The sequence below is a fragment of the Hylobates moloch genome, unplaced genomic scaffold (assembly GCF_009828535.3).
Source record: "Hylobates moloch isolate HMO894 unplaced genomic scaffold, HMol_V3 SCAFFOLD_7, whole genome shotgun sequence".
NCBI classification, from domain to species: Eukaryota; Metazoa; Chordata; class Mammalia; order Primates; family Hylobatidae; genus Hylobates; species Hylobates moloch.
The window spans coordinates 68,620,324-68,641,435 of NW_026652282.1; the positions used below are offsets into that span (position 1 = coordinate 68,620,324).

Genomic DNA, 21,112 nt, shown 5'->3' on the forward strand with positions numbered 1-21,112 from the left:
GGAAATTTTAAGACCATTCAGGAAACTCACACCCCTCCCCCAGAAGAACTAAAGAAGAACTAACACAACAGCAATCACAACAGAGGAAGCATTAATATTCTTGTTAAAAATGCGTTCCCCAAATGTCCTTGCAAATTGGACTTTTCGCCAAACACTTTCTCTCTCTCTCTCTCTCTCTCTCTCTGTGTGTGTGTGTGTGTGTGTGTTGGGTGGCGGGCCACAATCCCCTCATACACACACACACACACACACACACACACACACACACACACTACACATTATTTTCATAATCATCAGCAGCCCCTTCTCTACTCTTTCCTCCTGGAAAATAATGATAATAGTAATTGAAATTTCTGAAAAATGACAGCAGGCTAAATCCGGTCGGTTGCTCATTTTCAAAGTGATAAACTTACATTCTTGTTCTTTGTGGGGCCCTGAAATGGTAATGTGAGCCCCAGACACTGAGCAGATTACTTACTAAAAGTCATTTCCAGAAGGATCCCATGTATCAATCTATAATCAAGCTTCCTGTAGTCCCATAACCACACAGGGACGTGGAACGCTCGCCATTTCAGACAAATAAATACCATTTACTAAGGGGCGGGGAGACAGAGTGGCAGGGAACACAGGACCTCAGTTAGGAATGGAGCCTAAGCATTCTTACAATTTTGCACATTAAAACCTTAATCCATCCATGAAGAAGGAAGTGATTTGCAATTTGGGGAGGTTCTATTAACTACTATAGTGACTTAAGAAAAGCGTCTAATGTTCAGCCAGAAGACTTATTGATGACTGGAATACCGATGCGCGCAGGGTTTAAAGTAAAAGATTTCTACTTGCCCTCTGATCAATCGCGCAGCTATGACTATTTTTTTTGTTTGTTTTTAAATACCTCTACCATTTCTTACTTTAAAAAAAATAATTAAAATGAAAATCAAAACTACCATTGCATTTTAAATTTGGAAGCATTCTCTTTTTTTTTTTTTTTTTTTTTAGATAAAAGTGTAATTCCACGTGTGTTATATATTTTGTAAAACCATCCGCTGGGTTCCTCGACTCTAGGCTTTGTCTGCAGTGCAAAACTGCACAATGATTCCTAAACACCCCAAATCCTGGTGCCAGGAAAATGATAGCTATGCTGAGTATGACACAATAGCTCTGTCTCTGTAAAGCTCTTTTCTCTGGGATACTGTAAAATTAGGGTTCACCCACTGACATTGCAACGGCAAAAATGTGATCCCTAAAGAGAAACTGAGACTGGATGGACACGACCTGGCTAACGCAGTTATAGGAGCAAGCATCCTTTCCCTTGGTAGTGAGGGTCTCTATTGTCCCAGCCTGTCCTCTAACCATCCTGTCAGAGGCCCCTGCCACACAATGCCTCAGCACTTCTCCCCAGCATTCAATTTTGCTAGCAAATGACTAGTGGTTCTCACAGATTGGGGTATTTGTATTCGATTTTACATGAGGAGTATTTTAAGTTTCCCTGTTTCTGCTGCAGCACTGTGTGTACTCAACCCCTCCCCTCTTCCTCTTTCCTTTTTCTCTGAAGATTCTTTTTCTTACGTTCAGGAACGCTAATAGAGACCTGAAAAAAAAAATGAACTAATTGAGCTTGAGCTCAATTAGTTCATGCCTATGAACTATTTTGCCATGTCCTACCATCAGTATTGGCAATGTCTCCTAATGTCATCTAAATTCTTTTTTAAAATTTTTCCCCAGAATATTAGGAGCCCCTTACCTTCCCCCCACCCCATGCAGCTTTTGAAAAAGAAAAAAGGAGAAGAAGAAAGAAGGCGACTATAAGAGGAGCTGCAGTGGGCTAGTGCTCTGAAGGACAGCTGAGTCTCACACCGAGAACAGTCTTATGAGCTCAATATGCAGAAACCAGGAAAACAGCTTTTTTTTTTTTTCTGCTGCTTTGAGAAGTCTGTTCAATTGTTTCCTTCCCTTATGAGCTCCTGGTGTTAAAAAGAAAATGTACATTTGTCCCTACCAAGCCCAATCTAACTTGTTCTGTTTCCAAAGTGAACTTGGGTTGAAGGTGAAGTTTTCATCTTGAGATAATGCCTATGTTCCATGTCCTGCCATTTGCAGCTTCATGCTATATTGCACACAATCAAATCTGGCCTTTTGAACTTATTTCCTGAACCCCCTCCATCCCCCGCCGCTACTCCCCGTCCTGACCCCCTGCCAGCTTCAGCCCCAAACCACCTTCCTCTCCCCACCCTCAATTTGTACACATAATGAGAATGCTTCATAATCTACACTCACATATGAAATCTGCAAAAGACACAATCCCCATGGCTGGGGTACTTTCCAAAGGAGCCAGGACGCAGGCTACCCAGCTGCGGCTGTGCTCAGATGTTTCCACAGGAGCACAACCTGAACCACACTAATCTGCTTAATTTCTTTTGTGAATCTTTCCTTGCTTAGAAAGAAAGGGCAGTGGGTATCTGTGAAGACGTTCAGGAGCTGGTGTCCCTAAATCTTGTGAGGAAGGAAATCCACCGCAAACTCTGCAGTTACAAATAAATGAACATATATAAATAAAGCCAAACTGACTTTCTTTTAAAAATGATCTGAATTGCCCTCTTAGAAACAAGGCAAGGGGAAAGGGTAAGGTGGAGTGTGTAATTGGAGTGTGAGGGCAACTTAACAAGGAATAAAAATTGTGCCAGGTTCTTGCCTGGCACAGGAATTGAAACCTGTGCTGCTTTGCTGAAGATAGGTGGGGATTCGCTACAATTACAGTTTGTCTACTTCAAAGCCCGGCTCCTCTCTAGGGCGACTTTTAACTGCCCCTACCCGGTAGGTTCCACAACTATTGTTATATTATTCAAACCAAAGCTCTAGAGGGGGTGGGGAGAAGCAGATCTGAGGACCGGGTTTGGGCTTCAAGATCAGGATGTGGAGCACATCAAGTGTGTATGTAGCCCAGCTGCATGAGAAAGCAAGCTTGCCAGTGGTAACTTAGAGTTTAAGGCAAAATGCAGTCTATGAAAAATAAGTTACCAGCTCTTTGCAACAGTAGCTTCGTATCAACTTATTTTTCTCCCATGTCCAGACGGGTCGTCTATTGAATGTGGCTCTTTTATTTTGCATGGGGCAGGGGATTTGTGACCATGGTCCCCCCTTTTATTCCTCTCTCTATGGAAACCCAGATCATGGGGAGAAATATGTGAAGCTGAATAAAGAGAAGCTGCAGAAAGGAGCGCTTGAGAGCGGCATCTGTTACACTTGGGAAGTTAAACTGACAGGAGAGGGCGAAGGAAACCTCTCCAGCAGATTAGTTAGAACAGCAAGAAGATTTGACTATATGCAGATATTTTATTCAAAAAACAAAACACCTTATATGCAAGAGAAGATTCTATCACAGTTACTAGAGGATGTGATTGGACCTGAATTCAATAGGCACTATATATATTCATGGAAACATTTTTTTAAATAAAAGAAAGAAGGAAAGAAAAAGAAAGGAAGAAAGAAAGATAAGAAAGAAAGAAAGAAAGAAAGAAAAGAAAGAGAGAGAGAGGGAGAGAAAAGAAAAATAAAGGCGATAACGACAGTTTGTGCTCCTGACGAAAGCTATTATTTCCATTAAAAAGCGAGTTTTTACATTAAAAAACTGCAAAGCAAGGGTGTAAAAAACCTGTCCCTGGGATCAGATCTCCCTCCTTACCTCTCCCCCTCCAAGCCTCTGGCAAATGGTCTGAACCACTTGATGCGGCTGGCAAAATAGGGTACCAGGAGCAGAGGCCATGGGCAAGAGGAAGGTTGATTGTAAGAACTCAGGCAAGTCAAGATTGAAAAAAGATCCCCTTCTTGATGCAAAAGCCTTATCATTTGATAATTACCTTAACCCCCTGAATGGCCTAAGATTAGCAACTCTCACCCAAAGGCAGCTGCAAGGTGGGGGTGGGGAACCTACAACAACAAAAACAGCATGGCAATGATCATGATCGTTTTGCACGTAAGGTTTCTTCAACGCGTTTCCCTCTGACCTCTAAATTGAGCCCACACAGACTCACAAATGGATCTTCGAAAGGCCAGCTTAACAGAGCACCTAAAAACTTTACTTTTGTTTGATTTTGACAAGTTCTTGTTTCTTCCAGAAACGGAATTTCAGGCACAAATGAGATGGCATTCTTGCAAAGGAAGATGCAAACAGTTAGCAGTAAATAAATGAGTTCCTTAGCAGAAAAGGTGGGGAGTTGGGGGGCGGGGGGAGAGAGAGAGAAAGAGAGAGAGAAAGGAAAACTCAATTTCTAAAAGCAGATAAGCCTCTACAATAGGACGTGGGCAAATGAAGCTACAGTTTCAATGAGAGGGCAGGAGGAGGGGGTAAGATGGCAAATGATCCTCTCTGCCAATAATTACTAAGTGTTTACCTTAAAAAAAAAGAGTGAAAAAAAGAAATAGATCTGAATCAGATGCCAGGTTTTCATGCCTAATAAACACGTTTACACTTACCAATATCAGCTCCTATTGCTCTGTGCTCTCATAAGAAATTACTCATTTCACAGGAAATAGATGCTCTTTAGCTATATAAAGGAATGGCAGAATAAGCTCACCTTGTTTTTATTTTTTTCTCATTTTCTTGCACATTCTTCAGATCTGTCTTCTTAGAGAAACTAATGCCTTAATGACTTTCTGGTAGCAGCAAGCCTTCTTTTATTTCTGCTAAATATATGAAAATGTATGCAAATTTAAATCAAGCTTAACCTAGGCGCTCTTGCAATATATTTAATGGAATTTCAAACCAATAAGGGAACTCTGATGCCGTCTTCTGTAAGTGCAAATATAATTAGACAGCTAGGTTACCTCCAAAATTATTCAATGAAAGGTCATTTTTTTTAACTTCAAAGACCATGTTGGGTATCTGGTGTTGCCTTTTCTCAGCTAGAACAAATCTTAAATCTTTGCCTTTCTCCCCACTCTGCTTCCAAGCACTGCCTTTGCTCCGGGCTGTGGAGCACACGGATTTGTCCTTTCCTAACTTACAAAAGCTTAGAAGGAGCACAAGTGTTTCACCTCTTTTATTCTATCCAAAATGTAAAAGCAGTCCTGTCTTTTCAAGCTGAAAGCAAATTCAAGCTTGATGGGGACTGGGGAAGTGGGGGCGGTACTTGATGCCAAACATCCCGCCATTTCTCTCTCTCTGAATTTCCTGGGCACATTAAATGCGGGGCGGGTGAGGAGGGTGGGGGAGCGGTGAAGGTTAAAAACAATTTTCCTAGGGGATAGCATCGGGACGCGGGGTCACGAACGTTTTCCTGTATACCTATTCGTAGTGGGTCTGCAGAGTGTTTGGGGTGAGTGTGAGGGCTGCCCGCTTCAGCAAGCAGAACCTTTGACAGAAGTTGTGAGATCTGTGATGGGAACTGATATGAAGCAGTGAGAAAGCAAGGTTTCCTTCCAATTGACCAGCTAGATTGGGAAGCAAACTTCGAAATAACTGAATATTGTCAGTATCACATTAGATTTTACTTTCCCAGAATAATTCAGTTCTTCGTGACCTAAAAATTTTTTCAGAAAAATTGAAAGAACAGGATATCTTTTAGAAGCTTTCAGACCTTGATATCGAGCTTCTTAATGCAATGAAATAAACTGAAATGTTCTTATTGGAATCATTGGTTTCAACTTTATTGGTTTAGGGTCCAATCGAAGACGTTACTTTGCTCAAAGTTTGTAGCGACGTTTTGTTTTGCAGTCCTAGGCACACAACTAGCCCGCCCAGACCGCCGAGTGAGTCTGAAAAAATCCCTATTCACTGAGATCAAAATGACATTTAAACTTTTCACTTTTTCTTTATTTAGATTAATCTAAATAATCAAAAAGGAGTTCTACAACCTTAATTTTCCACCTCACTCCCTGACTGCCCCCCAACAACACATCCCTCACATCTTTTCCCCATCAACGTAAACCCCGGGGTGGGGGGAGTGGTAATCAAATGTACGGCCGCCACTCTGCGCTAGGCAGCCAATGGAGCTGAAAGATTGATTCACTTCCTGCTTGGGTCTCATTGAAACTCCGGAGCTTCACCAGCCTAATTTGGAAAGCCAGCCCGACCTCCCGCACCGCTATTGGCCGGGCTTACTCCTGGCCAGGCGGAGACGCGCTGCGATTGGCCGTGGTGGGTGCCGGTAACCCGTGCTAGCGTCTTTGGCTCCCCCGCACCGTAGATGTCAAAGGCTGAAGCTGCTCCCTTTGCCACATTATAACTAGTAGGGGATCCTCACCGACCATGGCCACAGCTGCCTCGAATCCCTACAGCATTCTCAGTTCCACCTCCCTAGTCCATGCGGACTCTGCGGGCATGCAGCAGGGGAGTCCTTTCCGCAACCCTCAGAAACTTCTCCAAAGTGATTACTTGCAGGGAGTTCCCAGCAATGGGCATCCCCTCGGGCATCACTGGGTGACCAGTCTGAGCGACGGGGGCCCATGGTCCTCCACACTGGCCACCAGCCCCCTGGACCAGCAGGACGTGAAGCCCGTGCGCGAAGACCTGCAACTGGGTGCGATCATCCATCACCGCTCGCCACACGTAGCCCACCACTCACCGCACACTAACCACCCCAACGCCTGGGGGGCGAGCCCGGCACCGAACCCGTCTATCACGTCAAGCGGCCAACCCCTCAACGTGTACTCGCAGCCTGGTTTCACCGTGAGCGGCATGCTGGAACACGGGGGACTCACCCCACCTCCAGCTGCTGCCTCTGCACAGAGCCTGCACCCGGTGCTCCGAGAGCCCCCGGATCACGGCGAACTGGGCTCGCACCATTGCCAGGATCACTCCGACGAGGAGACGCCAACCTCTGATGAGTTGGAACAGTTCGCCAAACAATTCAAACAAAGAAGAATCAAGTTGGGCTTCACGCAGGCCGACGTGGGGTTGGCGCTGGGCACACTGTATGGTAACGTGTTCTCGCAGACCACCATCTGCAGGTTCGAGGCCTTGCAGCTGAGCTTCAAAAATATGTGCAAGCTGAAGCCCCTGCTGAACAAGTGGCTGGAGGAGGCGGATTCGTCCACAGGGAGCCCGACCAGCATTGACAAGATCGCTGCACAGGGCCGCAAGCGCAAGAAGCGGACCTCCATCGAGGTGAGTGTCAAGGGCGTACTGGAGACGCATTTCCTCAAGTGTCCCAAGCCTGCCGCGCAGGAGATCTCCTCGCTGGCAGACAGCCTCCAGTTGGAGAAAGAAGTGGTGCGTGTCTGGTTCTGTAATCGAAGACAAAAAGAGAAAAGAATGACTCCGCCAGGGGATCAGCAGCCGCATGAGGTTTATTCGCACACCGTGAAAACAGACACATCTTGCCATGATCTCTGACTGGAGGAAGCGAGGAGGCGGCCGGCCGCACTGGGAGCAGCGCGGATTTCTCTTTCTCTCTCACTCTTTTCCTTTCATTCTAGCATTCTTTATTATTTCTCTCTCTCTCTCGTTCGCTCGCTCTCTCGTACTCTCTCTTTTCCCTCCTTTCTTTTTTCTTTCCTTTCCCCTTTCTCTTTCCCTTCTTTTTTCCCTTTCCTTTCCTTTCCTTTCAGTTTCTTTCATTTTCTTTCCTTTCCCCTTCCCTTCCCTTCTATCTCTTCCTTTCCTTTCCTTTCCTTTCCTTTCCTTTCCTTTCCTTTTTTTCCCTTTCCTTTCCTTTTCATAAGAGGTTCTAACTTCTGTTGACAAAGGAAACACATACTCTCTCATTCAGGCTTCTCAATGCTGATACACAGTTATATTAAGCGGTCCAAGCTGGGATCTCATATTCCTGGCTCCCCGGGCAACAGTTCCCTTTAGCCTTTTCTGCTGATCAATACATATTGTTTACTCAGAGTAAGGTTTGTTTGGTCGCTCCTCTCTAGGAAGAACAAGGAGTGGGATAACGTGGGGGCGGGGTGGGGCGGGGGAGGGATTGGGAAGACAGATGTGTGCCTCTGAATAACCTTTCAGCGCCTTGGTTATAGCAGCTGTATTTCAGGTGAAATTTGTTTTACAATAGACTAGTTTTGCATTTTTAAAAACTTCTATAGCCTTTCTAAATGTCTGCGGTGTTTTACTACAATCTGTACACAATATTTGTGAGATAATTTGTATCTAATCGACCACTCCATGTTATTATTGCTATTATTATTACTACTTCGTTGAGCTGATGGCTTTTTAATTGCTTAGAAAAGGGAGGAGATGAATGGGAATAGGAGGGGAGAGAGATGCCTATCTACTCACCCCCCTTCCCAAATCTGTATGAGGAGGAGAGGATACAACGAAGAGAGTTATTGATGATGATATTGGTTATATTTTTTTTCCGGGGTGGAGTGCCTAGGAAGGGCAGAATAGGGAAGCCTATTAGGTTTGCAAACTAGTGCGAAGTAGCAGCGGCGATTTCGCAGCTTTCTGCCCTCCCTCCTGGAAGTGTGGAGCCCGCGCAGGCTACCACAGCATAGATCCAGGTATCTGAGAAGGATTCGGCGGCAACGCTGGGCCAAAGAGGTGGCCTGACAGTCTGGGAGGGCTCCGCACCCACCGGACTCCTGGATTCCTGCGCGCAGAAATCCAGGCCCCCAGCCTCGCTAGGGCGACCTCCCGCGCGACCTCACTTCGGCCCTCCTAGAGGAAAGACTTTGCCTTCACACGCGATTACTTTCACTGGAGATCACGACCCGGAGACGCTGGCGACTGGGCCAGCGCCTCCCATTTCGGTTCACCTCCAGTTCACCGCCCCCTCTGAGTGAGAAACACTTGGGGAGGGGTGGCGAGGGAGTGGGGGATAGGCATTCTCTGCTCAGTGCAGAACGACAATGAAATGATTGGCAAAGGTCACAGGGATTCTGGTCCATCCGCGTACCACCTCTTCCCCCATGTATATACCGCTGTCTGTGCGTGGGCTCGTGGGGAGCTGTCTCGGCGTTTCTGATAAGCACAGCTGGTGGAAGCCCACAGCGACGATCCAGCGAGCTAGCGAGCCCGGGAGGCTGGGTTCCTGCTTTTAAAATATATATATATATATATATTTTTAAATCTCTGTGTGTATGTGTCTCTGTGCGTGTGTGTGTGTGCGTGCGCGTGCAAACGTGTGTGTGTAGATAGCTGTGTGTATCGTGTTACTATGTACAAAAACAAAAAGTACAAAAAAAAAAAAAAACCTCGCTAGGCTGTGTAGAGATCCCAAAAATATGCAGTTGCTGTGGCTTTATTGCTAGCTAGTATCCACACACCAGGTCCACAGGCGAACCTCATTCCCAAGGAGCACACACGTGTGAGGCCGGCCAAGCACCCAACACCCAGACGCCGCCGGCCAGACCTGGCTGGGGGCGCTGCACGCCACTGCTGGCCGTCTAGTCCGGCCTTTAGGCGCAGCTGCTGTAGACAAAGCTTCAAACTACCTAAGGACCAGAAAGCCCGGCCCCGTTGTCGAGGATGCGTTAGTATGAGTTGCCAGGCCTCTGGTCCACCACACTGTGTCTCCCTCAGCTGCAGGTCGAAGAGCATGTGTTAATTCAAATCCTGGATCCTTCTACTTTTTTGTCAAGTCTCTGCATTCTGTTGGTAGTTAGGTTTTAGTTCTGGGATTTTATTTTTTTCCCCCACATTGAGTTCATGTTTTACAACTGTTGGGAGTTTTTTGTTTGTTTCGATTTTTTTTCTTTGCAGTTAATTGCTATGGTTCGAACCTGAGTTAACCCAAATATTTCTGCCGACTTTATAACTGTACAGTTTTGTATATTAAACGTTTTTGAAGTTATTAATTTAAAGAAAGATCATTTAGTTTATTCATTTAGTAACTGATGTATAATAAACGCTATTTTCATTAAGAGTTGCTTTTTCAACTATTTTATTCAAATTGCCTATTGCAGTTGCCAACAATTATTTATTTTCAATAAATTCTGCATTGTGTTTAAAAGGAAATTCTTTCACAGATAAGTTGGATGTCAAAAGGAAAACAATTCGCTGTAATGTTTGATGTGAAGTTTTAGTCAAGGGGTTTATATTGACGCAATATTTTATTGTTGTAAAAGATTAAAAAGGTTTAAATAAAACATTTTTCCAAAAAAAAAAGTTTTCTTCTCCTGGCCTTATTGTGTGCTGTGTGAGGTGGAGTGTTTAAACAGAGGCACATTCCGGGTGAACAACACTTCTGCTTTGCTTCGGCTTATAAATCATTAGTCATTGTTTTGACTCTTGATTCCCTTCCTCTGACTTTCGGCCTTTCAGCTCAGCTCTGAAATACACTGGCGTAGAGGGCACGGCCTATTCTGGAGCCCACGCTCACGCAAAGCACAGCACAAGTTGTGGGAACCCGCATAGGGAAGGCTCGAGGTGGGTTTTATTTTAGGAGGTGCAATCTTACTAATGTTCTTCAAAAAAGGGAGTCTCTCTCTCTCTCTCTCTCTCTCTCTCTGCCAGTAGATAGACCTTTCTCCAAACCTGCCTCTCCTGAAACTGAGCTCAGGTCTTCTATAAGGCTTTCATTTCGCCTCACTGCACCCATCCTTCTTCCTCTCCATTCTGCTAGGTTCCCTTTTGGTACCTGATCCCTCATTCCCCTGAGGAGGGATGGGACGACGATAATAGGTAAGAAGAAGCACTCTCCCTCTTAAGGCTCTTCCTAGGCCCGGAAACACAGGTAAACTGTTTATCCCAACAATGCTGAACTCTGTCCATTCCTATCTGAGTATGGGGGGAAGGAAAACATAATACAAGGAGACATTTTGGGGGTTGGAGTTTGATTACACTCTTCTTCCCACTCCCATACACAATTTCATTTGTTTTATTTTATTTCACAAGACCCTCCATAAAATAAATGACTATTACCTTTAGTGATAGTTGAGGAATAAATTACCAAATCTGAACCAGTTCTGTTTTAAGGTTTTGTATGTACAGGCATGCCTTATTCATCTATTTTTTGTAGGTGTATATGAAGCAATGAACAGGACATTTAATGATAATTTCCCAGCAGTAAACCCCCCTCAATTCATAGTCTGAAGTAGGTGTTTTTGTTAGACAACCCAAAATGATTTAATCATTTGAATAGGTAATGATCACAGCATATGATGTCTTGTATTTTTCAAATTGCCTAATAATTTACAGCTCCATGGTGCATCACACACATGATTGTTGTGTATGAAATATGCCACATGCTGTGTGTATAGTCATGGGCATATCACTCTTTATAAATAATATTTATTCTATACAGGTATATGTACAAGCACAAAACCCATAGTTTTAAGCCTCTTGGTTCTCTTTCAGTTCATGCCAACTAACTTCCTTCTCTTTTGATATCCTATAAAAATTAGAATTGGTTAAAAAGTTATAGCTTTTCTCACAAAACTACACAAATATCAACTTTCAATGTATGCTGAACTCCTTAACGGAGCTCTATGTAGATATTTTAGGAGATACAAAAATATATATACACATTTATCACTATCATCAGTATTTTTACTAATATACGTTACTCATATATTTTATATGTATTATCAGATTTGTTTTCTTTACTGCTCCTTTTCTTTCTCCTGAAATATAATCAAGTCCTGATTGGTTTTTCTGATCAACATTTTTGCAACATGAACATAATATTTTCACTAAAAATCGGGAGATGTTGGTGTTTCTGCCTGGGGCTTCCTTTATTTTGAGTTGCTGCTAATCCTGCTTCAAACCAAGGCCTTTGGAAAAAAAAAAAAGTGGCTTTGTCTTCAGTTTTTCTCAGGCCTTCACAACAGTAGCTCTCTTTCTCATGAAATAAGAATTGGTAGGTTCCAAAGAACAACAACAGTAAATCATATCTAATGGGGTAAAAGCAAAAAAGTTCCCTCTCCTTCACCAGATCAGAATAGAAAATGCAGAGGTTGTGGAGGGAGGTAGGATGTGAAAAGAGTGAATATACAGGTGTTACAGATGTGTAAACAAAGTCAAATATGCAAATCACCTATATATATGCATATAAACATACCTTGGTTGTCTAAATGGCTGTGGCTCTCTGCATGCATAACAAAAGGGAAATAGATTACTAAAATCAAGCATTTATATTTCCAACAAGAAAATAAGAAAATTAATGTTATCCCTGGAAATTTGTTTCTTACCTTTAAAAGAAAAGGGTAAGGGAAAATATTGCTTAAATTAGTATATGAGCTGTGCTTCTCTTTAATAAAATCAAAGACTATTCCCTTGGAAGTATTTAGCATTCACATATTTCTCTTGCTCCCAAATCAGGCTGCTGCTGTTGTGTTAATTGTCTGTAGGCTAAAAGTAGAAACATACATTTCTGGTTTTATTTAAAAAAATTTTTTGGTGGTGGGGGAAGTGGGGAGGAGAAGAAAGAGGAGAATGGAGAAGTAGAAAATGGTTACAGGTTGAACAGTTCAGTTTTCCAAAGAGGATAACGTATTCTCCCACCTGTCAGATCTTTTTAAAGACACATATGGAACTTCAGAATTGTGGAAATTTTTTCTGTGACTAAGTACTTAAAAATCCAAACATGTGACCCTTTCAAAAAAGCCTTGAAAGGAATAAAAAGTAACAATGCAGCACAGTGCCATTAGAATTGATGTCACTCACACTCATCCATTCTGTAAAATAAAAGAGTAGACATTCTTTATAAATGCCCCTGATAGTAGTTTTAAAATAGTAATCCCCCAGCTTATTCACTTACTGATATTGGTTTTTAAAGCATTAAGAACAGTGAATATAAAATATATTTGAAACCAATTAAGGCTTTTCTCTAATAAGGTGACATATAAAAGTATCTTTTCTTAAGAGCACTGCTGGTGCAGCATTTCCCAAACTAGGGGATTAGTTAAAAGAATACAGTCTTGAAAACAAAATTTAGTTAACTTCTGCAATCTCTAAGAAGGGGGAGAAACAAGAATCTAGACTACTCTTCCTGTAAACCAAATCCACAAAATTAAACACTTGTGCATTCCAGTAAAAAATGTATTGCCTCACTATGCTTTCTTTCATCAACATGAGAATGAAACTACACCTATTCACACTTCACACATTATTTAATTAAGTAGATAGAAGACTGGATTCTCTTTACAACACTATTTGTTATCAGGAGGATTTGGTATAAGGTTCATCTTATATGGCTTCCAAGGCGGGTGTTTATTCAACTACCAAAAGGGCCTTATTATGAAGTGCACTCATCCTTGAAGGGAGGGAATCTCGGGACAGCTTGCTTTTGGCTGAAATTCTACAGTATTTAATACAAGTATATTGTGTAGACACATACCCACAGTCATAAATGCATTCCTTCTCCTTCCCCTCAAACCCTACCTCCCCACCCCTGCACTTGCACACAGACACTATGATTTAACAGAAAGCAGACTGTCCCTCAAAGACCAAAAAGGAAGAGATCAACTCATTGACCAATTTATTAAGTTTGTCTTTTCATCTGTCTTCCTAGTCAAGCTGTGTCCACACCATTCTGGTGCAGTCAATTGAAAAGAGAAAAAAAATCTCTCTGTCAAACTCTGTTTTATCTATGTAATGTCTCAAACCTAGTTTGAGTGATTCTTTCCCCAACTCTGATACATACAGAATTGCTGTTTGTGTTGGCATTTTGTAAGCAATTTCTATTATATCAGCATTGCTTCTTGGGAGAAAGGGGACCATCTAAACGTTTTTAATATTGATTACTTCTCATATTCCTTAGTTATTTTTCACATACTGTAAAATCCCAATCTAATGTAGCTGATTAACTCTCAAATTTGGCCAGACTGGAGACCAGCCCTTACCCTGACCCCTTTTCACAGACATGGAAAAGCTTGCTATAAACGTAAAGTGTAAAGCTTGTAAAGTGGATGTTAGCAACCCCCCACCAACAGACCAATATTAAAAAGAGGTTTTTGCACATAATTTACATTTGGTAAGAGATTTTCCTCTACCATAATTCTTGCTATCTGAGCACAGAAAACCACACACATACCCATACCACCTGCAAAGATCACTACTAAACATCATATTTTCAAAGCACAGAAAATAGAGGGCTATGGACCAGGGGCAGTAGTTCGTTGGTCTTCAAATGGCATGTAATTCCAAGCTGAAGAAATGGCTATCTGAATGGATGTCTTGCACAGAGGAATAGCATTTTTCTTCATGATTTACTATTCACACTCTACCTGTCATGGTACTGGTAGTATTCATGTTTAATTAACGTAATTTTTTCTATGAAATGTATTGCCACAGGAGCATATGTATACATGCATATAGAAAAGATCTGAATCAAAGACAGAAGTATCTCTCAAACCTCTGGTGGTGTAGAAATTAAGCAGGAAAAAACATCATATTTGTGAACATATTGGCATAATCAGGGACTACGTCTGTTCAGAACAGTGTACAGCAGCCACTTTTAAGCAATAGGGTTTGACTTGCTCCCCAGTGGACAGTAGTTCTCTACAAATGAATTTCTTTCACCATAAGAGAGGAGTTGAGTGTGTTTAACCTGAAATTCTGAATTCTGAGTCTTTCACTGGAGTAAGAATGTTTGAAATTATAGATAAACATACTTGTATTAATCACCTTCATTTTCCATGTTATTTCCTGGGTGACAATACTTTAACTCCTCCAGATTTTATACTAAAACTGAAAATAAAGTAATTTTTAAGGTAGTTATTTCATGTGCCCTGAGTCTTCCCCCATCACTGTCCATGGAAAAGTGGGCAATGTTGGCTCTATAGATGCTCCCCAGCAGCCTCCTCAGGGCAGGTAAAGGAAGTTAGCATAGAAAGGATTGCAAGACAAAGGATCTGCTGCCTACACTGAGAGCTCCAGCCTCATATCTACAGTGGAAAATCAACTGATAAGATAAAGTCCTATAGTCTCTTCTACTCCTTAATGATCTGCTTCTGCATGTCCTCATATGATGTTTTCGATTGAATTAGAAAACTAACTAGCTTTGTTTTCAATGGATTAAAGTTATGTCTAAACAAGTAATTTCAAAATTGCTGACTTAAAATCTTGTTATTTTCTAGAGCTTTCTCTGCACAATTATTTGCACTTTGTATTACTGTGTTCCTTTATGCATGATTTTGAGAGCTCACAATAGAAAAATTTAAGTTAAAGGCAATAATAATCATTTAAATTTACGTACTGTCTTTCTTCCCTAAAGATTCCTAGGCAATTTGGAAATGATATGCACACTATACTTTGCAAAAACCAATATGCAAAGCACAACAAAATGACCACTTCAGGCCACACAAAATGATCACACTAAGGCCAGGCAAAAAGATCATTAATATCAATAGGCATCCTGTGCACAACTAAAGAGCAGTATATGCCATGGGTCTCATTCATTGCTGTGTGAGAGTAAAAGTGCTTGTACTCACATCTCAAACAAATCAAGTCCAACATTTTAAACTCGTATCATATAAGAGATAATAGGCAAATAAAGTGAACACAAAAACATTTCAAAATTACTGATTAAAGTTGTCTTTGAGTCTTCTGGAGAAAAACAAGTATTTTGGTAACTGAAAGACCAACAATACTCAAAGGTAATTGTGCCTTTAAGATATGTGATATTGTAAATTAAATTGTTTTAAGCATTTGTGAAAAACGTAATGACAAAATAGCCAGTTTGAAAATCACAGACTCTCATTTGCGTGTGTGTGTGTGTGTGTGTATGCTACCACCTATCTATATTTCAGTCTGTATTTTGTAAAAATGACCAAGCTGTTCAGATTGTGGGGGAGGGTGATTAGTTTTAAGTAAATTAAGTTAAAACAGGACTCTCAGGTCAGAGACTCTTGAGAGTTTAATAGAGACCAACTTATCTTTTGGCTTATTTTTAACACCTATGACAATTAGATATGTGATACAAATGGTGACTCCTCTATAGCAAAATAAGTTCAAATTATATTACCATTACCCCCTGATAGTATGCAAGCATTTAAAAAAATATTTTGAAAAACATATCAAGAATCAACCTAGCTGTGATGATATTGAATATTTGCTGGAATGTATGTGTTGCTCTAAAATTCTTTGCATGTCCTAACCCTGTTTCATGCCTCTGGCTTCAGAATTTTGCAGGGCCCACTCAAAGTTCAGTGTCAAATTAAAAAGTGACAAGAATGGAGCAGCATAAATAATAGCTTAAAGATTTTCTCTACTTTCCCACATACAAACATATGAATTTCAAAACCCAGCAGGTTCTGCTGAATAAATATGTTCAGATTTCATATATAAGTTGTAGAATAAAAATGGCAATAATATTCAATTCAACAAAAATTTATTGACTGCCTACTTTGTTAAAGTGGCACGTGAAGCATGTGGAGTAAGGAAAGGAGCCTGCTTCAAAGGGCTAACAATCCCCGTGGTAAGATAAGAATAAGAAATGTACATAACTAACTGTTAAATAAAGGAGTGCTAGAGATATGTACTATTATCAATGTGGATGCCACTACTCTCTATTTTTATTGTTCCTTTTTTATAATACACATTCATACTCAAACATAGCATTTCTTTGTGCTATTTTAATAATATTGTGCATCCTTGTTGAAACCCAGGTAGATGCAATTATTGGTTGATTTATATGTCTAGACAATAAAAGTGTTTATCTGAAAATTCCTATAACTGAATTTAGCTCTGATGAGCTTGAATAATTTTTGTAAGGTATTTTTTGTTTTGAGACAAGCTCTAACTTTGTTGTCCAGACTGAAGTGCAGTGGGGTGATCATGGATCACCCTACCCTAGACCTCCTGGGCTCAAGTGATTCTTCCCACTTTAGCCTTCTGAGTAGCTGGGACTACAGGCCTCAAATGATCCTCTCATTTCGGCATCCCAAAGTGTTGGGATTATAGGAATAAACTACGGAGCCTGGCCTCTAAGAAAATGTTTTTAAAGGGATAAAATGTAGAAGAATAAACACATTGTAAGCTTCTAAAAGTCACCTTCTATTCCTCTGCTTCCCATTTGGAAAACTGGGAATTAATGGCAGGTAACCTGAGCAACGTGAAATATTCACCTCCCCTAATTTTCAGTCCTTTTCTAATTAGAGAATTTGTGTGTGTCTCACAATTCTGTAACTAGTTACACGAGTTAAGTTAGTACTTGAGTTAAGGAGGAGGGAAAGACTCAGCAGCAGGTGCTAGGAATCAGACTGCAAAGCAAGGAGGTTCTGAAGGATGGTTCTGCTCCACTGTGGACTTCATTCCATCTGATTTATGACATGGTAAGAACATTAGGCAAAGAGAAGCATGAAAAAATACATTTCTAGACTAGAAATCCCTGTTTGAAAAATTACGGGTATTGTGATTTAAAACAAGGAAGGAAACTAAAAGCATCCACCAGATTGGTAACAGCTTTTTGTAACCAAATTGTCCCCAGCTAAAAGTTGGCCTCATTGAGATTTTTGGTAGTACATTTCTCCATTGACTAGTAATGTATGGATTCATTTCTATGAATTCAGCAACCTATGGGGAAATGGCATTGATGTTTAAAGTGTGACTATTTAGTTGACTTGTTAGGATGATATTCAGAGCTTGAAGAAACCTAAATCTCTAACAAAAACTCATTAAGCATGGAATGCATTCTGTGCTTGTTTTCTTTTCTTTATGTATTTTTCCCTTTTTGAAATGCATTCTACAAAGCAAAGCTTGCAGCTCTATTTCAAAATTTCCAATTATTTTGTGGAAAATATGCTCAGCGTGAAATATGTTCCCTAACACTGATAAAAGACATAATCAGAGAGGAATAAGAAAATCATTCTGAATGGGCCTGCATTTGCACTCTTAACACAGAGTAATGAGAGACAGGAGCATGCTTATCTTAGGGGAAAGGACTAGAAATACAGTAGACAATCTCATGAAAACGCTGTCTGCCTCACTAAGCTTTTCAGGACAGACTGGTACTGTGTCAGTCATGCTCTTCAGGGAACAGAGATGAACTCGGGTAGAGTTGCATCAGTGAAATAGTGAGCAATGCTCCAACAGTATCCTAAAAGACTAAACAAATGCATTTTGCGTTTGTCAGGCTTAACCCAGATGTATTTATGTCCATCAATATTTTGGTTGTGATATTGTACTATAGTTTTGCAATATGTTACTATTAGAAGATACTAGGTAAAGGGCACATGGGTGTTTCTGTACTAGCCTTAAAACTTTCTGTAGATCTACAATTATCTCTAAAAAATTTTTGATTAAAAACCTCAAAGCACAGGTTTAACAATTAAATAAAAGCTAACTCAAATTATTTATCTAACATTCAGTACTTTTCATGACTCTAAATGTTGACCTTTCATTTTTCTGTTTTTGTTTTTCTTTTTTTGTTGTGGGGGAAAGTTTTGGGTGAAGCAGTGTCTGAATAAAATCAGGCTCTTTTGAGTTTTTCTTGAACTTGCAATAAGCTCCTGTCTCTGGCACCTACAGAGCCCTCAATCCCACACTGCGACACTGGAAATCCTGATCATACACCTGGAATGCTTTCTGATTGATTTCTTGTCCTAGCTGAGGTAACTGCCTACAATATCAGCCACAATACCAACCCAGGGAATGGCACCCCAATTAAATGAGTACCTGAGGATTAACCCCTCAAAAACTAGGTATGGAATCCCTTGTGGAATTATGAGTTTAATAATTTCAGAACCATTCATTAATTCAACAAACATTTATTGAGCACTTACCACATACCAGAATTTTGAAATCGGTATTGCTTTTGGGGATTTATTTTTAAAGTCTGGATTTCGATTTGAGTTTGAATTCTAGGTTTGCAGCCTATCTAGCTGTGGGAGAATGAGCAAGTCCTTTAACATCTGTATCTCAGTCTTTCTGCCTATAAAATGGGAATAATAATTGCACCTATCTAATAAGGTTGTTGTAAGATTTAATAATATAATCACACAAAATGCTTACCTTGGTGCCTGGCGTAAAGTGCTCACTTGATATTAGCTCTTATTGCTCTGTTTGTTTCTCCTCCTATTCTATGTTCTGTATTATGCAGAAAATTGCAATATGGTTGAAGTTCATTTAAACAGCGTGGAGAGGAAGTTTCCTCTTCATTATTGACTACTGTAGTGCTTCATAACATCTTTTTTCCCCATTTTAACATGCATGACAATTGACCCTTATATGAGCAACATACTTTTTTCCCCCAGCATTATGTGCAATTCCCTGGACATTAACTGTAATGTAGGTCCTTACGAGTGTTATATCATCAAGAAAAACCTTGAATCTGTTCTGACTTTTTTTCCCTTTTCTTTGGAGACAGTCTTGCTCTGTCACCCTATCTGGAGTGCAGTGGTGAGATCTCTGCTTACTGCAACCTCCACCTCCCATACTCAAGCCTCCTGGGTAGCTGGGATTACAGGCACACTTTGCCACATATGGTTATTTTTTTGTATTTTTAGTAGAGATGGGATCTCTCCATGTTAACCAGGATGGTCTTGAACTCCTGGCCTCAAGTGATCCGCCCGCCTCAGCCTCCCAAAGTGCTGGGATTACAGGTGTGAGCCACCGTGCCTGGCCTGATTTTATTTATTTTTTAACAAGGCATGTAAGTCTCACACTTTGGTACTGCAACTACCATTAGCAACACACTCTTTTTGATGCACCCCACAACATGTTGAAACACAATAGTTTGTTGTCACACCAAGATTGAAAGTTGCTGGTGTACAGGGATATCTATGGGTTTTCCAACCTAAATTTAAGCCAGTAACACTGTTATCCCAGCTTAACCTTCATAAATCACTACTATGTCTTATTCCCATTAACGAAGAAAATTGAAAAGTGACTCCACTACAATAACATAGAAATTCCTATCTCCTTTGTGTTCACCATCACTTATAAAAAAAGATTCATATTTCCTATTTCTATACCTATTTCTAACTTAAATCCAAGAAGGCTTGCCTGAAAGTTGTGCAGTTGCTTATTCCCTTTCTTAGAATATTTGAAATATATTGAATATTTGAAATTGTTAAATATTCTAGATAAGAGAATAAGCAACTGCACAACTTTGACCTTTTCAGGGCTTGTGCAATATGATTCACTATCCATTCCTTCCTGTTTACACTCTCAATAACCTGTAGAGATAAAGCAGTATGGGCAGCCAATCAAAATGCAGAATATTGAAAAGGTTAAAGTCTATGTTTATGAGTCTATTAAATGTTTATAGTCTTTCACAGACTGCACTGGGCATTAAAACTATTGTATCTTGTTCTGGTCATAAACATTGCAACAAGAAAGAAGTTGGTAAAAACAATTTCATTCGCAAGACAAAATTTGTAATGAGAATACAAAATGGCATAATATGTATTAATTTGTTCCCATGACAATAACTGCAAGAAAAACAGAAAATAGTGTAAACCTAAACCACTAATTATGGTGGAAACAGGAGTTATTAAATAACTGTTAAGAAACTCAATTTAAAAGTCTAGTACTTAGCGTGATAACTTACCATTCACGCTTTGGAAAAAGATGAGAGACATTTGAACTCCATAAATCCATAACTATAAATCAGCTGACTCTTTTCTAACCTTTCTAGCCAAAGACCAATAATTGATGTGACTTTATTTTTAGGTAACCAATGATGATGCATGTACTATTATTTCTACATCTGTTTTATATTTGAAATGTATTATTATTTTCCTGGATAATACCTTGAAGTATCTAGAGCTTCATAGCATAATTATATGTTATATAAAAACATATTGTTTTGGTCCTGTCATTAGGTCAACTGTTAGGCCTTATTACAATGAAAGAAAAATTGCCTTTTATATACTATGCTTATCCAAATTAACTGTACTTAGAATGTCTCCTATAAGAAAAGCTAACATATCTTGGTATAAATCAGCCAGACTGCTAGATGTTAGCTGCAGGCATACAAGCCTTGATTGAAATACATTAATCCTTTGGGAGGCCAAGGCGGGTGGATCACCTGCAGTCAGGAGTTCGAGACCAGCCTTGCCAACATGGCGAAACCCCGTCTCTACAAATAATACAAAAATTAGCCAGGCGTGGTGACGCATGCCTGTAGTACCAGCTACTCGAGATTCTTAGGCACGAGAATCTCTTGAACCCAGAAGGCTGAGAATGCAGTGAGCCAAGATTGCCCCACAGCACTCCAGCCTGAGTGACAGAACGAGACTTTGTCTCAAACTAAATAAATAAATAAATACAATATATTCATCTGCT

The 21,112-nt window shown here is 40.5% G+C and overlaps 1 protein-coding gene across 1 annotated transcript; it reads left to right on the forward strand.

Moving 5' to 3' along the window:
* The first annotated feature begins 6,209 nt into the window (after window positions 1-6,209).
* On the forward strand, window positions 6,210-10,047 carry POU3F4 (POU class 3 homeobox 4). The gene has a single exon (XM_032757235.2). It carries the CDS (start codon window positions 6,245-6,247, stop codon window positions 7,328-7,330), a length of 1,086 nt encoding a protein of 361 aa, XP_032613126.1. The 5' UTR covers window positions 6,210-6,244; the 3' UTR covers window positions 7,331-10,047.
* The last annotated feature ends 11,065 nt before the right edge of the window (window positions 10,048-21,112 follow it).